General features: G+C 39.1%; 1 protein-coding gene across 6 annotated transcripts in view; it reads right to left on the bottom strand.

The window, feature by feature from the left end:
* cep112 (centrosomal protein 112) overlaps window positions 1-16755 on the bottom strand; it is a 177916-nt gene that overhangs the window by 107914 nt on the left and 53247 nt on the right. For all 6 annotated transcript variants that reach the window (XM_052552539.1, XM_052552544.1, XM_052552541.1 and 3 more), the window contains 6 exons: window positions 16134-16220; window positions 10977-11076; window positions 9450-9568; window positions 8533-8676; window positions 2740-2894; window positions 2336-2465 (listed from right to left, as the gene is read on the bottom strand). In XM_052552539.1, coding sequence (XP_052408499.1) covers window positions 2336-2465; window positions 2740-2894; window positions 8533-8676; window positions 9450-9568; window positions 10977-11076; window positions 16134-16220 — 735 coding nt within the window. The remainder of the gene's footprint in view (window positions 1-2335; window positions 2466-2739; window positions 2895-8532; window positions 8677-9449; window positions 9569-10976; window positions 11077-16133; window positions 16221-16755) is intronic.

Genomic DNA, 16755 nt, shown 5'->3' with positions numbered 1-16755 from the left:
ATTTAGTTAAAATGAGTGCTGTCTGTCTCTGTGTTTACACACTTCTGTGAATGACCGTATGGTCATTCTTTATAAAGTAGCAACAATGTCGTCTGTAAAGTACAGTCTAAGGCACATTGGTATTTTCACCCCAAGAAAGGGTTTTAAGCCAGTTATTTATATATTTTGCTGTAGTATGTCAGAAGGGAATTTTAAGTTTACATTTCCAAACATTAATTTTGCGATTAATTTTTGTGAGACTCTTGAATGCACAAATCTGACAACTGCCTAAAACTAAGACTTTTGCACAGTAATGTTTGTATAAAGTATGTATAATTAGATTAAGTATATTTAAATAAGTGTACTTAAAGTATGTGTTCATACTTTAAAAATCAAATCTTTTCTCCCTAAGCGCTCCATGGAGACTGCTATCCATGCTCTTATTACCTCTCGCCTGGACTAGTGCAATTCCCTATACTTTGGTATATCTAAGTCCCAAACGGCACGCCTACAGGTCATTCAAAACGCAGCGTCGAGATTTCTGAAGGGAAAGAGGAAATTTGATCATGCTACCACCCTCCCAAGATCCCTACATTGGCTTTCGATTAATTTTAGAATTGATTTTAAAATTTTATTACTGGTTTTTAAATCATTAAATGATTTAGCACCTTCTTATCTGTCCGATCTACTTCATCCCTACCTTCCCACTAGAGGCCTTGGATCCAAAGATAAGCTCCTCCTTCAGATTTTCACAACCCGGCTAAAATCGAGGGGTAACCGAGCCTTTGAAGTGGCCGGCCCAACACTGTGGAACAAGCTCCCACTCCATATTAGATCTGCCTCCACTTTGTCTGAGTTCAAATCATGTCTCAAAACTTATCTATTTTCGGTTGCTTTTAAGCTTATAAGAGTGTTCTATCATAAATTGTTTTGCTACTATTTGTGTACTTTATAAGTGTTCTGTTTTAAACTATCTTGCTGACTTTAGAGTACTTAAGCTTTTATTTTTCCTAACTTGTACAGCACTTTGGTCGGCCTGTGGCTGTTTTTATTTGTGCTTTATAAATAAACTGAACTTAAACTTGATAAGTGTTAGAAACCGATTGCTCCCTCGTGATCTTTTGTAAACTGTGTTTCTGACAAAGTAATGCACAGATAACAGATATTCTAACAATCTATCGATAAACACACAGCTTATGTCCTGTGTTTGTGTTTGAGTCCGCTTGCGCTGCTCCGCCACAGTCTGTAATTTGAAGCGATCGCTGAAAGACGGAGAGGAGACCGCTCTGTCGCCATTTTTCATATGAAACTTAAGGGGACTGACTCTGAGGTGATTGCAAATTTGCGTCCAGTTTATGGAGCTAAATGCTGTAGCACGGCTAAAAAAGCCTAGCAATGCCAGTGCTTCTTGTGTACATTTCGGAGAACCAGCACAGATATTTAAATCGATCGTTCAGGCATTTAAGAGGCAACGATATGAGGCACCGAAATCTGCATTCTTATTTAGTTTGGTGCATACCGGTTCCATAACTATATAAGCACCGGGTTTCGGTACCCAATCCTACAGTTAACTTATGATTTTTACTAACATTTTCTAGGAAAGAAAAACACCCAACATTTCTACATTTTTGTGGTTGTTAGAATATCATTGCGCCTGCTACATCCAAGAATGAGAATGAGAGTATAGTTCCTAGCCATATCGGCATAGAATTTTATTTTTTATTTTTTCATTTTCCTTCTCTCTTAGTGCACAATGTAACTACAGAAGAGTCAAGTTTTATATATAGGACAAATATAGAAACTCTTTGGTCAGTTTTGAGCAAGATGCTAACGGTCTATGGTCAATGATCTATGCTAAGCTTAGCTTTAAGTGCTATCCTCAGACCCTGAGATCGGCTGAATGGATTGCAAAACGGTATAAAAAACTGTTTAGCTCTGGGGAGTTGGAAAATGAGCCTATTTTCAAAAAAAAGTGGAGTGTTCCTTTAAATATAAGAATATACTGTGTGTTTAACTTCACTATCTTCTGCACTTTTTGTGAGAAGTAAATTCTGGTTGGCAACAACTGATCAATAATTGAGTTTCAGTTCAGGCACTTCATTTGGGTTAGGATTCTGCAATAGAAAGTAGCTGTCAGCGTAAACTTTAGAAATTGAGGCAGGGTTTGGAAAAGAGCTAATATACCAGGAATCTTTCCTAATATAGAGCTAATATACCAGGAATCTTTCCTTAGGTTGTATATCAAGTTAATTCAAATAAAGCAATGGTCACGGCTCAATGAAAGAATGAATTCGTCAATTATCACAGGGAATAAATGAGTACAGCATGCGTAGGTGTAAGTGGTGAGTGAAGATGCCTTGGCTGCAGAGAGGGCATGCTCCTGCTGGAAGTGGCTCATGTCAGCATTATGTCTGGTCTGAAGTTTCTGCAGCGCGTCTTCATGCTGTTCTCTCATCTGCTCCATCTCCCTCTGCAGGGATATGCTCCTAAATCATACAAACAACTTTTTATTCGAGTGATAAAAATCACAAAACACAATAGCTTCAATCTCTTGACTCGCACTGAATTAATTTTATGGAGTCACTGCAATGTATTGTGCGACTGCATTATACGTTCAGGAAATATGTAACACTGCCTCCAGGAGTGTTTATGATGCCGTACATCTGTTTTGGGGCAGAGCTCTGATTTTTACATCAAATCTCTGCAGCTGTGATCAGTCGCATCTGAGCTTGTCGGGATGATCAGGTGGTTTTCTTGTACCTGTGGTTGGCCTCTTGAAGCTCAGCGCTGATGGAGGCGATATGAATCTCTAACTCGACTTTCTCCTGAGTGACCTTCTGCCGGAGCAGGTTCCCATTCTCCACCTCCACTGAGAGCTGCTTCACCCGAGTCTCCAGCTCAGGCAGCATCTGCTCCTAGAAGAACCAAACAGTAAAATACAGAGCAAATTCTGTAGAGTGGTTTGTTCAAATAGTGCTGGATTTAAAAAATATATTTTCTTGACAAATTATAATTTTTTTTTTTTTTGTCATTTATGACAGTGCTTCTCCAGCCATTGTTCTGAAGCTGACCTGGACATAGTCTTTAAAAAAAGAAAAAGGGATTTCTCAGCTTTTCTTTCAAAATGTTTCTTTTCAAAACTATGAAACATACCCGCATTCAATACAATGGTTTGCTTTCTTTAAACAGAGTCTCTGTTCTTTCATGGTATTGTATTTATACTGTACAACAAAATTTCCTGGGGGCTATGAAACTTTGTGAAAATAATCAAAAATGCTGGCACTAGCTAGCAACTTAAAAAAGGAAAAGCTGTTAGGGAAAGAGTTAATGTATACACTTTATACAGTAAGAATTTTCATTAAGAGTTAATGTTGCATAGCTGTTTCAAATCAGTTCAGTGTCAATGTTGCAGCTTATCAGTTAAAAACAAATTCAAAACCCAAACTTTTGAGTGGTAGTGTGTCGCTGTTTCCACAAAAATATTAAGCAGTAAAAACTTCAACGTTGATAAAAATGAATGTTTCTTGAGCAGCAAATATGCATTCTGGATTCTGCTTTGCTTTAGAGGAATACATCACATTTTTAAATGTATTCAAATTGAAAAGGGCTATTTTAAATTGTAAAACCATTTCACAACATTACTATTTTTGGTCAAATATACGCAACTTTGCTGAGCATAAGAGACTTCTTACAACAACATTTAAACTTTTGACCGGTAGCTCACAACTTTTTCAAAAGAACAGCTCGAGTGTTGCTGAACTACTTTAAATTATGAGTAGCTTGCATCTTGACAAACTACAGATTCACAGTAGCTTCCCAACACTGATTTCCACTACAAAGAGACAGCAGAGAAAGGCAGTGAAGATCTCCTGAATGGGGAATTCTTCTGTAGATGTGATAGTGAAAGTTGAACAGTTCAGTAACAGTGAGCTTAAACAGCTTTCTAACCGCTTTTATGGCCACCACACCATCCTCATCCACCTTCAAAGATCATCTGAGATCATCTTTCAAACAGCCTCAAATCTGATGCACCTGTGGGCCTCTGTTCTTTAGCACAACCCAGAGCATGCTGGGAATGAATATGAAAAAGGCATGTGAAGCAGATCAGCAGCTAAGCATGGATCAGCCCTCAAAGAACGTATAGGATGGTCTTCATTTGAAAATGAGACAACCATAACTGACGAAATACAGGAAGCGGAAAACTTTCCATGGGACAGCAAGAGCTTGTAAACCAAAACCAGACAGCCTGCCTGAGTGGAGCGCAGACACACACACACACTCATGTCTCATCGTTAATGGAGGCCACTGTCCCGTGCCTGGCGGATGGAATGCAGGCTGATATGAATGATGACAGATCATTGATTGAAGATACACAGCTCAGATGATGAAAGTGGCCAGTGTTGAAAAGTACAGCTTTCTGATGGCAACGTCAGTGTCAAAATGCTGGAAAATAGGCCTTTGTTAACTCCCAGTGTGAAATGTGGCATGATCTGAAAGAGTTGGGCATGTGCTATGACGCACGCTGGTAATTAATAAACTGACCCTGATAGCACATGCCAGCGGCACATAACAGCACATCTGCTCACAGGCTGAGCTATTTAACAACTCATCCTACTGTTAAAAACACTTACCAACATGAAGACTAGAGTCAGGAGTTCATTTCATATTAATTATGCATAATTTACCGTTATTACTAGTAAAACAAGGATACTGTAAAATAATGTGTTACCAATAATTCTACATTTTAAAGATCTACTAAAATATTAGCTGCTTTTTAAAATGTGTCACATGTTTTGGGGTAAGCTGTTTGTAGTAATTTGATCGGTCAAATTAATTATCCTCTATTTTCCCGAGGCTGAGAATTTTTTTTTTAAAGAAAACAATTAAAAAACATCACTATCACTAATCACACATATCTCACCTTGTCAGCCTTAATTCCTGAATTATTCAGCATTGTTGTTGAGTGTCAGTCAGAAACAGCTGTTGATGTAAATTGTGATAACACCCTCAAACTTTGCGCATGAGACGGGACACGTCTTTATCCTTTTAATCACACCTGCACTCATCTGTGAGCATGTCTCAGTGGACAGGAGGATGCTTAGACTATTTACACCCTCCACAAAAGAGAGGGGGAGAGGATCTGCTTTCCGATACACAGACATACACCACCATTGAAGATACAGATCAACAATTGTTGATGAATACTCAATTCAAACAAAGATACGTATCTCATAAGGCAGACATTTTGTTGGCTCAAACTATGTTTATCTTCTAGTTTCTTTAGGGGCAGAAGCTACACTTCAACAGCCTGTTTAGAAGTCTAATAATCTAGGTTACTTCAACTAAAAATGCTATAATCATTTTATTTGTATATGATCACTTCACCCTCCTGAAATTAGTTAATCTCTTTCTATGCAAAAATGAAACAAAGTCCCACCAAGGTTCTGAATACAGAATGGAAGAATCTGATTTTCCAGGATAAATCTCCTTTAAAGGGTTAGTTCACCCGAGAATGAAAATTCATCCATCTTCTACTCACCCTCGAAGCATCCTACAGTAGGTGTATGTGATTTTCTTTCAGAATAATCCAATCTGAGTTATAGTAAATATTGCCCTTGCTCTTCCAAGCCTTTCAATGGGGGTAAACAGGTGTCTGTTGTCAACCGTTCAAAAGACATGTAATAAAGTGTGCATATCTGTAATAAAACATCCCTCACACGGCTCCATGGGTGAATAAAGCCCCCTTGTAGCAAATCAATGCGTTTTTGTAAAATAAATATCCAGATTTCACACATAATAAACACTTTTTTTTTTCTCACTTCTGTTGACTGTGGGGAATCAGAAGATGTGCAGGCGGATGTTGTAGTTCGACAGTGCTGCATGGTTAGTGACGAGCACAGAGAAGGAACAAAGCAAAACTCTGGTTATGAATTAGAAGCACAAAATGAGTATTTGTAAAGAAAAATGTAGAAGGATTTAGAAATAAGCCAAGAGGAGACTGGTTTTCCTTTAGTACAGTAAGGAAACTTTGTTTCCTTTACTACTACATTTCCCAGAGGCATACGTGATGCATACGTGATGTCTTCCATCTTCAGCCTGCACGTCTTCCACGTCCCAAAGTCAGTAGATGTTAGGAAAAAAGTGTTTATTACGGTTGAGATCTTACAAAAATACATGAATTTGCTACAGGGGAACTTTATTCACCACCTGAAGCTGTGTGAGGGACGTTTTATTACAGATGTGCCTCTAGTACAATGGGCGCACCAAGTGAATGTTTGTTTATTTGACTGTTGGATGTAGAACTTAGCATCTGTTTACTGTTGGCAACCCATCATGTCATGCCCATCACATCAATTGTAGACGGGTCAAGTCAAATCATATTTATTTATACAGTAATTTATACAACAGGCGTTATATAAAAAGTTTTTCAGTATTCAACAGGAAAATGTGTTAGAACTATTATGAATTAAGCAAATTTGATTCAGCTACTGCTCTTCAGAAAAAAAAAAGTGTCTTTATTCAGCTTAATTTAGATCAGTGTTGATAAAATTCAGACTTTAAGTGTCCTGGTAAAGGACATAATGGTGAGACACATGGTTAATTTCATGGTTCACCAGCTCTAAGCTTTAAACACCCTGCTATTTTAATGCTTAAGTTCAACTATTCGTTGACCTTAAATATAAATTCCAAAAGGTTCCCAAAATAAACTTTGAAGAAACAACAACAATGGACAATTTTGTGCAAAGAAATGGTTCCTTGGATGTTAAACGCTCTTTATGGAAACAGATGCCGAAAATAACCTTTATTTTTAAGTGTAGTTAGTTTTATTTTATTTTATGGAAGTTGGACAAATTGATGCACTCGTATCACAAGCTGATGTTCACGTCTCTCAGCTACAGTCTGTGCTATAACATCAATGCATTTGAAGTCATCAATCTCCACTGAGCCCTGACTGTGATTAATATGTATCTTGTCATTAATATTCAATGTGTTGCTTCCTCTATTGAGGACTGGCATTGGCACCACCGTTGTGTGCTTCAAAACGTGGCGATCAAGTCACCAATGAATTAGGAATAATAAGCAGAAGAACGGCTATGCCGACTTTTGACACGCTCCCACGCAAGAAGCCACAGGTAAACTGACAAGCATCCATTGGTGCGCCGATCTCGCCCGTCCAGAAGATGGACGGTGTGACTCCACATAGCTTTGAAGAGCTTTTTTGAGAAATCAGGATAGCACCAGAGTGTGCCGCACAAAAGAATGATGAAAGAACGAAAGATAAACAAAGGCTTTCAAAGGCTGGAGTATTGAGACATCAAACGCAAAGTAGAAACAACACACAGCATCTCACCTCAGCTGACATATTGACAACAGCAGCCTATGAGGAGAGAAGAGGTAAGACAAGAGGAAGGGGGGTTGTGGGTGGAGAGGTTGGCGAGGTCAGCCTAAACCAACAGAATGGGAGAACCTAATTTCCAATGACAGAAGGGCCTTTCATCTGGGGCCCTGCCTGGAAATGTGCTGTGTTTAATTATTAAAGAAGGTTCTTACTCTGTGGGGTCGGCATGCAATTGAAGTCTCTTAAATTCAGCCCTGCTGACAGACCGCGGCCGGCCGTCTCAGTGTGTGCCCTTACCTGTATGACAGCCACTGAATGCTAATTTGTAACAAGCAAAACTCATTAGGCCTGAGCCACTGAGGGATGCATGTCCCGGCTCATCTCAGAGCGCCGCAGCGCTTCGGTCCCTCTAGTGGGGTGGCTTCAATCAAAGGCTCTAAGGCATGCTTTGTTTCAGGCACACCTCGAATGCACACATACAAGACACATACAAGTATTTGCAAGATGAGAGAAGAGGAGAAAAGACAAAAACAAAGAAAGGTACACAATGCACACAAATGCTTTTCCAACGGTGTAAAAGTGTGTGGTCCTGACAGCAACAAATCTCAGTACTCAAGGGGGCAATATAGTTTTCTTTAAATGTATATGCCATTTAACCAGATGCGTTGCTGTCCAAGGGTGTGTTTCCCAAAAACAACTATGGCCCCAAGTTCTGTCGTTACCAATAGAGTTCAATGGTTGCTCAAGAGTCTGAGTTGCTCAAGTCAGTCTGAATCCACTTACCACTCAAAAACCTAGTGCTGTGATCTATCTGTTCATGTATCCTCTCGTTGTACAGAACAAAAGAGTAGATTTTTAGTAAATAAGGCAGTCATTGTGCAGTTTAGTCAGCTTCATTGATTATAATGGATATCTTCATTTGAGTACAGCAGAACTCTGCAAGATCATTATGAACTGAAGTGACTTTTTTGATTTTGGAACTGGGCCTGTAGTTCCACCATGACAGCAGATGACTTGAAAGAGACATGAATAAAGTCACTGAATAAAGACTCACTACACTGATGCACCCTTGCTTCATTACTCAGAATGTCACTATTTAAATTTCGCTCTGATAGATTTCAGAATGCAACAACATGTGAAACAGAGCTACATAAGAGTGTAAAACATTGAATATTTCCATTGAACAGTGTTGAGGTATGAGTGAATGCACTCACTGTGGCCTGCATCTGGCTGCTGTACTCGGCCTCCATCTTGGCGAGCCGTTGATTGGTGTCCTCCAGCAGCTCCTGGATGTCATCTGTGTGCTTCTTCTGCATGTCAAACTTTTCTTGTTCCATCTCCGCCACTGCAGCATACAACTGATAGACAGGATAAACCAACAATACAATACAGATCAATAAAATATAAAAATAACTTTTGAAATTGAAACATTTAAAATATCAGGGCTCAACTATGAGTTTGTTTTATGTTACCGCCCTCACAGCCGGCAAGTAGTTCCGTTTTACTTGCAATTAAAGAACAGTTCATTTTAACAATATGTTTTCATTTTTTTTTTTTTTTAAGATGCAATACTTTTAAATAAAGACCTGAACACGCAAAATCAATGCTGTATATCCATACCACACAAAATACAGGATGTATTAGACCAATTTGTGCAATTTGTCCTATAAAATGCCTTCACTGGAAGATGACGATTTAATTATGAACGTAAAATAAATAAATAAAAAATATTAAGAGTTTGCAAGACATAAAAACAGATGATCTATGATCCCACACTACCATCTGGCCATCCGTATTGTTGAGCCCTGAACATGAGTCCTACAGAATAGTATGTTTAGATACAGAGAACAAAGAGAATGTTTTATAAGGCCTGAAGCAAGATACCCTTCAACCAAAGCCTGTAGAAAGGCAGGGGCCGGATTCTCTGGGAAAACCTTGAGCTTTTCTTTTCTATCTCTGCAATAAACATACACATCTACTGAACACTCAGAGAAGATGGATTTTTGGGATTCTTTCTCATCCTCAGACGGGATTGGCTGAGCTCTAAACTCAGTGAGTGTTCAGCGTTCAAAGCTCCGGCTGCTGGAGGGACGGGCCTGTGGAAACCTGAACCTTTTCAACCCTTCCTTACCTTCTTCTCCCATTCGTTTTTCAGAGACTCAGCACTTTGATCAGACATTTTCTTCAGCTCGCTGATCTGTTTCTGTTTGGTCTGTTGGATGACCTGGGACTCTCGCAGCAGGCTTTGAACTACAGGGGAGAGAGGGAGGCAGACACAAACATTCAGGCCTGGCCGCAGGGCATCTCTCTGTCTGCTCGCACCCCAGGCTGCCCCGGACGGCACCATACTTCTTGACTCAAAAAATAACTAAATAAATAAAACGATAATACACAACAATGGCTACGAAAACAAGAAATGATACAATATCTTTGTGTTACAAGTTAAGGTGAAGTGTATTACAGCAGAAAGACAGAAAAGGTTATGGTGAATGTTTAGAACTTTTAAAGGCTCTTGAAACCCCAGACTACTATTTCTGAGATTTAAGCAGAGGTGCTTGTGTTGCATATCATAGAAGACAATGTTAGCATCCGATAATTTTAACTCCTGGAGAAAACTGGTAAATTTGAAGCTGTTTGCGCTATTTTCATCTTCCGGTTTTAAAATCTACATTGTGTTGTCGTCACAATTTGTGACGTAGCAATGGACTATAGTACATTGATGATGCGTCGTGTCTATTAAATTATATACTGCGTGTTCTTATCCTATGAGAAGACGCTTTGCTTAATTCTTAACAACAGCATGTGTTTATTTGCTATGATGACATTCCAGACTGAGAGATGACATTGCACACATTAACTGATAGAAACGTTCACGGATCGAAGAAGAGTGTTTGTTTTTGCTTTGTAATAAGAGTTTGACACAAACGCATCCGTTCACTTGGTGAGCATAATGGTTTGTTTTTCAGCTCTGTGACACAACCCATCAAAAGGCTTATGTAAATGCCACAGAATAAGCCTTAAAAGTTAGCCAAGGTGCAATAGAGCATTCATATATATGTTTTCGATGCATAGCGCTAATGGCTGTGCATTTATTTGTGTTTTTAAATCAATAGAAGCTAAATGAAACTGTGAGTGTTGTCTGTCTCCCCTCTTCCCCCTCCACTCCACTAGAGTTTTTTAAAAAAATGTGGTGAGAACTAGCCAGTGCTGAAACAGGTTTCATGACACTTTAAATAAAAAAACAAACAAACAAGAAAACACTGTTATTTGCAAAAAATGATGCACAAAGCTACGCCTTACATATTCCACATTCTCTTTACTTTTCATTAATGTCATCATCAAAAAATATTAATTTGACTGAAGAGTTTCATCAATAAATAATTAGCATTTTGTCAGTTAAAATACCTGCCACTGACTTTTAAGAAATATGTCGAAAGGGCATAACAAGACATCAAATCACAGATGCTGCTTTTACTGAGTCAAAAGAAAAAGCCTCTTGTGGTCCAGCTTTACAACATGTCTGTTTACAAGCCTTAAGAACCATTTTGGGGCTGAAGGAGAGGTTTCCAGCTGGGGTGCACAGGGCAACACCTTAGCACTGACAGAGAGTGCTCAGAGCGAGTGTATAAACACGAACCACTGCATGTTCTACCCTCACCTCTCTTCTCCAGCCTCCGAATCGTTTCCTCCCCCTCCTTCTGCTTCCCACGATACATGCTCTTCAGCTCATCAATCTCACCATTCTTGCGGTCCAAAATCTGAGGGGAAAAAAAACAAATACCACGTTTTGTACATTTTCTGGAGAAAACGTGACTGGCATTGTGTGTGGATGGAGCAGTTCTTAAGTCAAGTCACCTTTATGTACACAGTGCTATAATACGCTATAATATTATGTACATAGCGTGCAACACAGTTTGTGTCAAAGCAGCTATACAGTGTCAGACAGGAAAAAAGTTTATCAATAATGTAAGAAGACAATATCAAAGAGTCATCTTTGCAGCTAAAGTCAATTCATTGAACTTCATTGTCTTCATCTAGTTCAGCTCTCGTCTGTGTGTTTGTGCAATCAGTCAAGCGCCCCCAACTAAGCAAGCTAAATTGGACTGTTAGACAGCTACAGTACTGTATGTGGTTACTAGTGTAATCTAGGTGATATCTGGTCTTTACATATGGCTAGGTTCCCTTTTTCAATATAATTCAGTAGGGATTTAGGCAAAAAATTTTGCCTTTTTTATCACCTACCAGATGTAAATTGAGTAAAACAAACAAAACAAATGCAACAGGTATTATTCATGTCACAAATTCACGACGAGTTCCCAAGTTTAAAGATTAGGGCTTGTTGAGGCTGTGACACACCGGACCATTGTCGATCTTCTGTATGCACAGAGTTCTGGCGTGTTCTGCACTAGTTGGATCACACTTTACATATACACATAGTATTGTATACTCAGGGTCTCTTTTTGAATGAGGAACACAGACTACTGCCCCCTGCTGACATGGAAAGTTATTTCCCCTCATGCTGGCAAAAAACGTATGTGCCAGTTGGCAGTAGGCTGCAGTCTTTACACTGTATTATAGTGCAACTTTTATGCCCAGATGCCAGGCAACACGTCATCACTAGTTCTTTGATGTCGGTTTGGTGTGTCACGGCTTTTAGACGTTTGTTCAGATCACTAACGCTAAGCGTGAGCAATGGTAATAGTGATGCTTGCATTAGCAAACAACTCTACAAACAAGAAGCATTCATGACACTGAGACGACGGATGACAGAACATTTATGTTCCAGACTTTCCAGCTAATCTAGAGCCATAAATAAATTTCAGTGGGAACAGAGTTTAAATAGAGGTTTGTGGTGCTTCCATATGACAAGCTAATGCTGGCTGCAGATTACAGAGGATAATGTTCTTATTCACAAGCATGACCATGAAGGAACTCGCCCTCTCCTGCGTCACTGAATGCTGGAATTTGCTGCTTTGAAGCCGACGTTCAGTGGATGGGGGTTTGGGGGTGGTGGGCAAGATCCCCATTTTTGGCCCTTTCTTCAGTGAAGGCTTTTTGCTTAAGTATATTATCTGTAACATTAGCGTAAGCTTAAAGCAGACGATGACAAACCCGTATGAATCTCACATTATGCTCTGGGAAGGAAGACCACTCCAGGAGACGTACCCATGACCCCACTGACAAGAAGTAGTGTTTTGGTCTTGAACAAAACAAATCATTCACTTCCGCGCACTGACATATTTTTCACACAGTGAAGTCTCTCCCTTTTGAAGGGCTTTGACTACTTCTCCCTACTTTCAAAGGCTGACTATAGCATGAGCAAACAGCATATTATTACCATACATTAGCATATAAATAGTATATCAATTGTTGGACCTGCTGAACGCATACGCCCTTCACTGAACAAGTCTATGTTTTGAGTCTGAACGACTTGGAGCAGGGCTGAATGAACTGCCACTTGTTCACGATCAAACCAAACAAACTGGAACTTGTCATTTGTGAATGTACTGAATGAACAAAGTATTTCATTTGTGAACAGGGATCTGATGACTGAAAATTATCGAATGAAAAGGAGGCACTGGTTCTTTCAGCATAAGAAGTAATAGATTTTATGAATGTGTAAAAATGACTTATGACTATATGCATTTAAATAAAGATGTTACTGGAAGTAATGTCACATTTAATTAGGTAAGTGGCCCCTACCACGCCACAACAGTGCACATCATGTAGCCTATGTCTTCCTTACCAGACACACCCAATTCATCAGCTCATTGGCAGGGACTACAATACCTTAAAGGTAATAAAGTTATACTTCAAGCAAAATCAAAGAAAAATTTAAATAACATTATATCATACAAAAACAACACAAAAGAGGTTTGGCATATACTGATCCCTTAACAGAGTATATTAAACAAATGAGACATTCAAAAAAAGCAGTGTTGGGGAATGTTTGGGAACCACCTTTGATGCTTAATCACTATTCACAAAGTCTCTTTGTAAAATTTTAATAATGTACAAGAGCGTTTCTGTTGTGAATGATTCTGAATGAATCTACTAAGTGAATAATTCAATGACTCACTCATTACACACACACACACACACACACACAACTAATTTGTCAACATCTACTGGGTTAATTATGTAATCAACAGTATCTAAATGAATCTTTTGGTTCAAAATAGTCGCTTGACTGAATCGACATCACCACCACTTCCAAAAAAAAGCATGTTTTATAGCAAAAGATACCAAATAAATAGATAAACTAGATATTAAAATATTGCTCATTGAAGTTTTCTGTTGCAAATATGTTTTGTGAAAGATTTTGCATTATAAATGGAAGCAAAAAAAAAAAAAAAAGAATATGGATAAAAGGAAATGGAGTGATCGCTTCAGTGAAAACACTGTTACATATTCTTTCTGATGTGTCTCAGGAGCATGTTGAGTGTTAACATTCCAGACTCTCGGTAGCATGAATGAGTGTTGCCCGTATCTGAGAGGACTTGAGCCACAGCTTTGAGAAACTCACTCATGACCTTGTCCCTTGGCTGTGGGCTCCCCGACTCCAATGGACCGGTTCTGCGAGTCCTTGACAATCCACTCATTGTGCCACACAGCGCAGGCTTTTGATGAACCCAAGGAATTTAGAAATCCTTTGTGGCGGGAGGGAGCCAAGTGCAACCTGCATTTAGCAAGCTCCAAATAAACAGCAGATCTGCTGTTTCTTGTTCCCAAGCGGAGGTCCAGTCTTGTGCCTTGAGCTGTGGGCAATAAGATGCCTAGGTTCAAGGTGGGGTGCGAGGCGGGTTGGGCATTTCAGAAATGTGTTTTATCTGATGCGGCTGCTGCGCAGCAGAGAGCTGTTTGTTGAGACCGCTGTAACTCCTTTGATGGCCTGACCTTCTACAAGCCGTCTGTGTCCGAGTGGGAGTTCAAAGGCTGTCTGCCATTGTCTCAGTGAGGGTGGACAGCGGCGTTGCGACCAGGGGTCTGTAAATCTCAAAGGACCCGACAGAGATCAACGGCTCAGAGGACATGACACACTGGACTCAAGCAAGCCCACCAACGGACACCACTGTGCCGCATGTGTGTAGTGTTTATAGGGTCTTCAAAGAAAGATGCACCTGAGCAAATATTGACATTGTCCAAACAAGCACAACTGAGTCTTTCAGAACACAAACAACAGGGCTTATTAAGAGCAAAACAGACACACTCGCCTTATGAATCAATTAAGATTTCATGTAACGTTGATCAAAAAGAACGGCAAATTAATGAAAGATCCACAGGAAGCTAGGTTCAAAACCCATTGGAGAAACTAAACAAGAGTAGTCTTCAAAGGGCTTCTGCAGCATTAAGAGCTCCTATTTACAGATGTACTCTCTGAGGTTAGGGGGGTGATGGTCCCTCATGAGGCCTAATACAGCAGTGTTTAGTGAAGAGAGGATGGACATCGCCGACAAGAGGACCATTTCACTGCTGGTCCTTCAAACACAGATGCAACTTCATTCCCACCAAAAAATACCTCCCAAAAGTTATTATTTTCTCCCTCTGAAAAGTCACTGAGCCCATCAGTGGATTATTTATCCTGCTTTTTGTCCGTCAGAAGTGCACTCTGTTGCTAAGCTCATCATCCAGCTATCCGGTCGCCTGTGAAAGATGAAAGCATGCAGCTGAGAGTGAGGGAAAGAGGGGGCGTTAGGGAGGTTAAAGGGAAGTTCGTGGAACATTTAGGGACATACAATTTTCCCATCGTCTCCTTAAAGAGCTCTTTTCAGACACACAGCAGAGTCATAACAGAGTGTCGAGGACAAGGTCCAGAGACCGTTGGACTTTTAGGGATGCTGTGAAAGACAGCAGTCTGCCAAGAATCATGTTTCTGCTTAAAAAGGGGTTGGAATACACAAACATTTGTAGGCCTAGGTCATTTATAAAGTTTATTAAAGTGGAATTAAGGTGTAATGTCACTGGGACTGAATGAAAAAGACAATAAATGTGGAAGTAACAGAGGAGATACTGACACAGCACATGCACATAAAATCAGTATCACTAAAACAATGAGTGAGACAGTCAGACAAAATGTTTGCAAGATGTGAGCAGTCACTCTGTGTATCATCAGTATACTTGCCATTATAAACTCATCATCTTCCATTTTCTCCTCTATTAACAGCAAACTGGGCTGAACTTGGAATTCTGAAGTTGGTTTGTGGTTCTTATCTTCTTTTGTTTAATATAATTAACAATTTTGTTATTTAAAAATGTAATTGCTTTTTTTTTTACATATTATATAAACTTTAGTTTGTACATAGTTTGAAGGAGACGTTCTTGAATATCAGCTTGAAGGGATACTGCATCCAAAAATGTAAATTCTCTCACTCTCACCCTCACACTGTTCCAGATGAAAATTACTTCCATTTCAGCTGAAAACCAAGAATATTATATACAAATTTTCCATTTCTGTCCATATAATGCATATGGGTTTACATTTTAAATGGATTCTCGACCCCAAAATGAACATTTTGTCATTAATCATTTACCCCCAAGTCTTTCCTAACCCGTAAAAGCTTTTGTTCGGGAGCGAGTGATAAGTGACAACATTTTCATTTTGGGGTGGAGTATCCCTTTAACCTTTTATAAACCTGAACATTTAAACCTGTACATTTGCATAACATGGACCCACAGAGACTATTTTTCCAAAAAATGTGTTCACCTGAAGAAAGCAAATTATATACATCTGGGATTGCATGAGGGTGCGTAAATTATGAGAAAATGTTTTGGTGGAGAATCCCTTATAAAATATCCGACAGGTCAATTGGTTCACCTTTTGAATCTCTGCATCATGTTTCTGCTGCATCCTCAGTGTATCCTCTTGATGTTTGACCTCCAAGACTTTAGTCCTCACCTCAATCTACAAATGAAAAAAAAAAATATATATATATATATATTTAATGACATAATGGCAATTTTTTATTTTTATTTCTAAATTCTATGTATAATGCAAATGGTAACACTTTATTATAGGGACAAATTGTAACTATGTGCTTATAAGCATGGCTATTATTAACATAATGGCTGCTTATTAGTACTTATAAAGCACACACAGTAAACTTAACAACTACCTTACCAACTATTAAAAAACAGCAAATTTTATTAAGGCAAAAGTCATAGTTAATGGTTTGTTAATAGCGAGAATTGTTAATAATTTGGTTTTCTCTCTGACTATTCAAATTAAACAGGCTGACAAAGACTTCTACATGTAAATGATTGACAAGCTTCAGTAATGTTGGTGTAGTTCACAATGACATTCGTCAGGACAGATCAAGCTCAATTCTGAAAAGATCTTAATATGTGAATGGTCGTATGTTAACAAGCTCGATGCAGTGATGTCGTAACTATAAAAATAATTTCTAAGCCCTTTTGGTGTTTTTTTGTTTCAGTCTGGG

This window comes from Carassius gibelio, chromosome B3, assembly GCF_023724105.1.
Source record: "Carassius gibelio isolate Cgi1373 ecotype wild population from Czech Republic chromosome B3, carGib1.2-hapl.c, whole genome shotgun sequence".
In the NCBI taxonomy this organism is placed as follows: Eukaryota; Metazoa; Chordata; class Actinopteri; order Cypriniformes; family Cyprinidae; genus Carassius; species Carassius gibelio.
The sequence above is the reverse complement of the archived record's forward strand: the minus strand, read 5'-3'. Positions and strand labels throughout refer to the sequence as shown.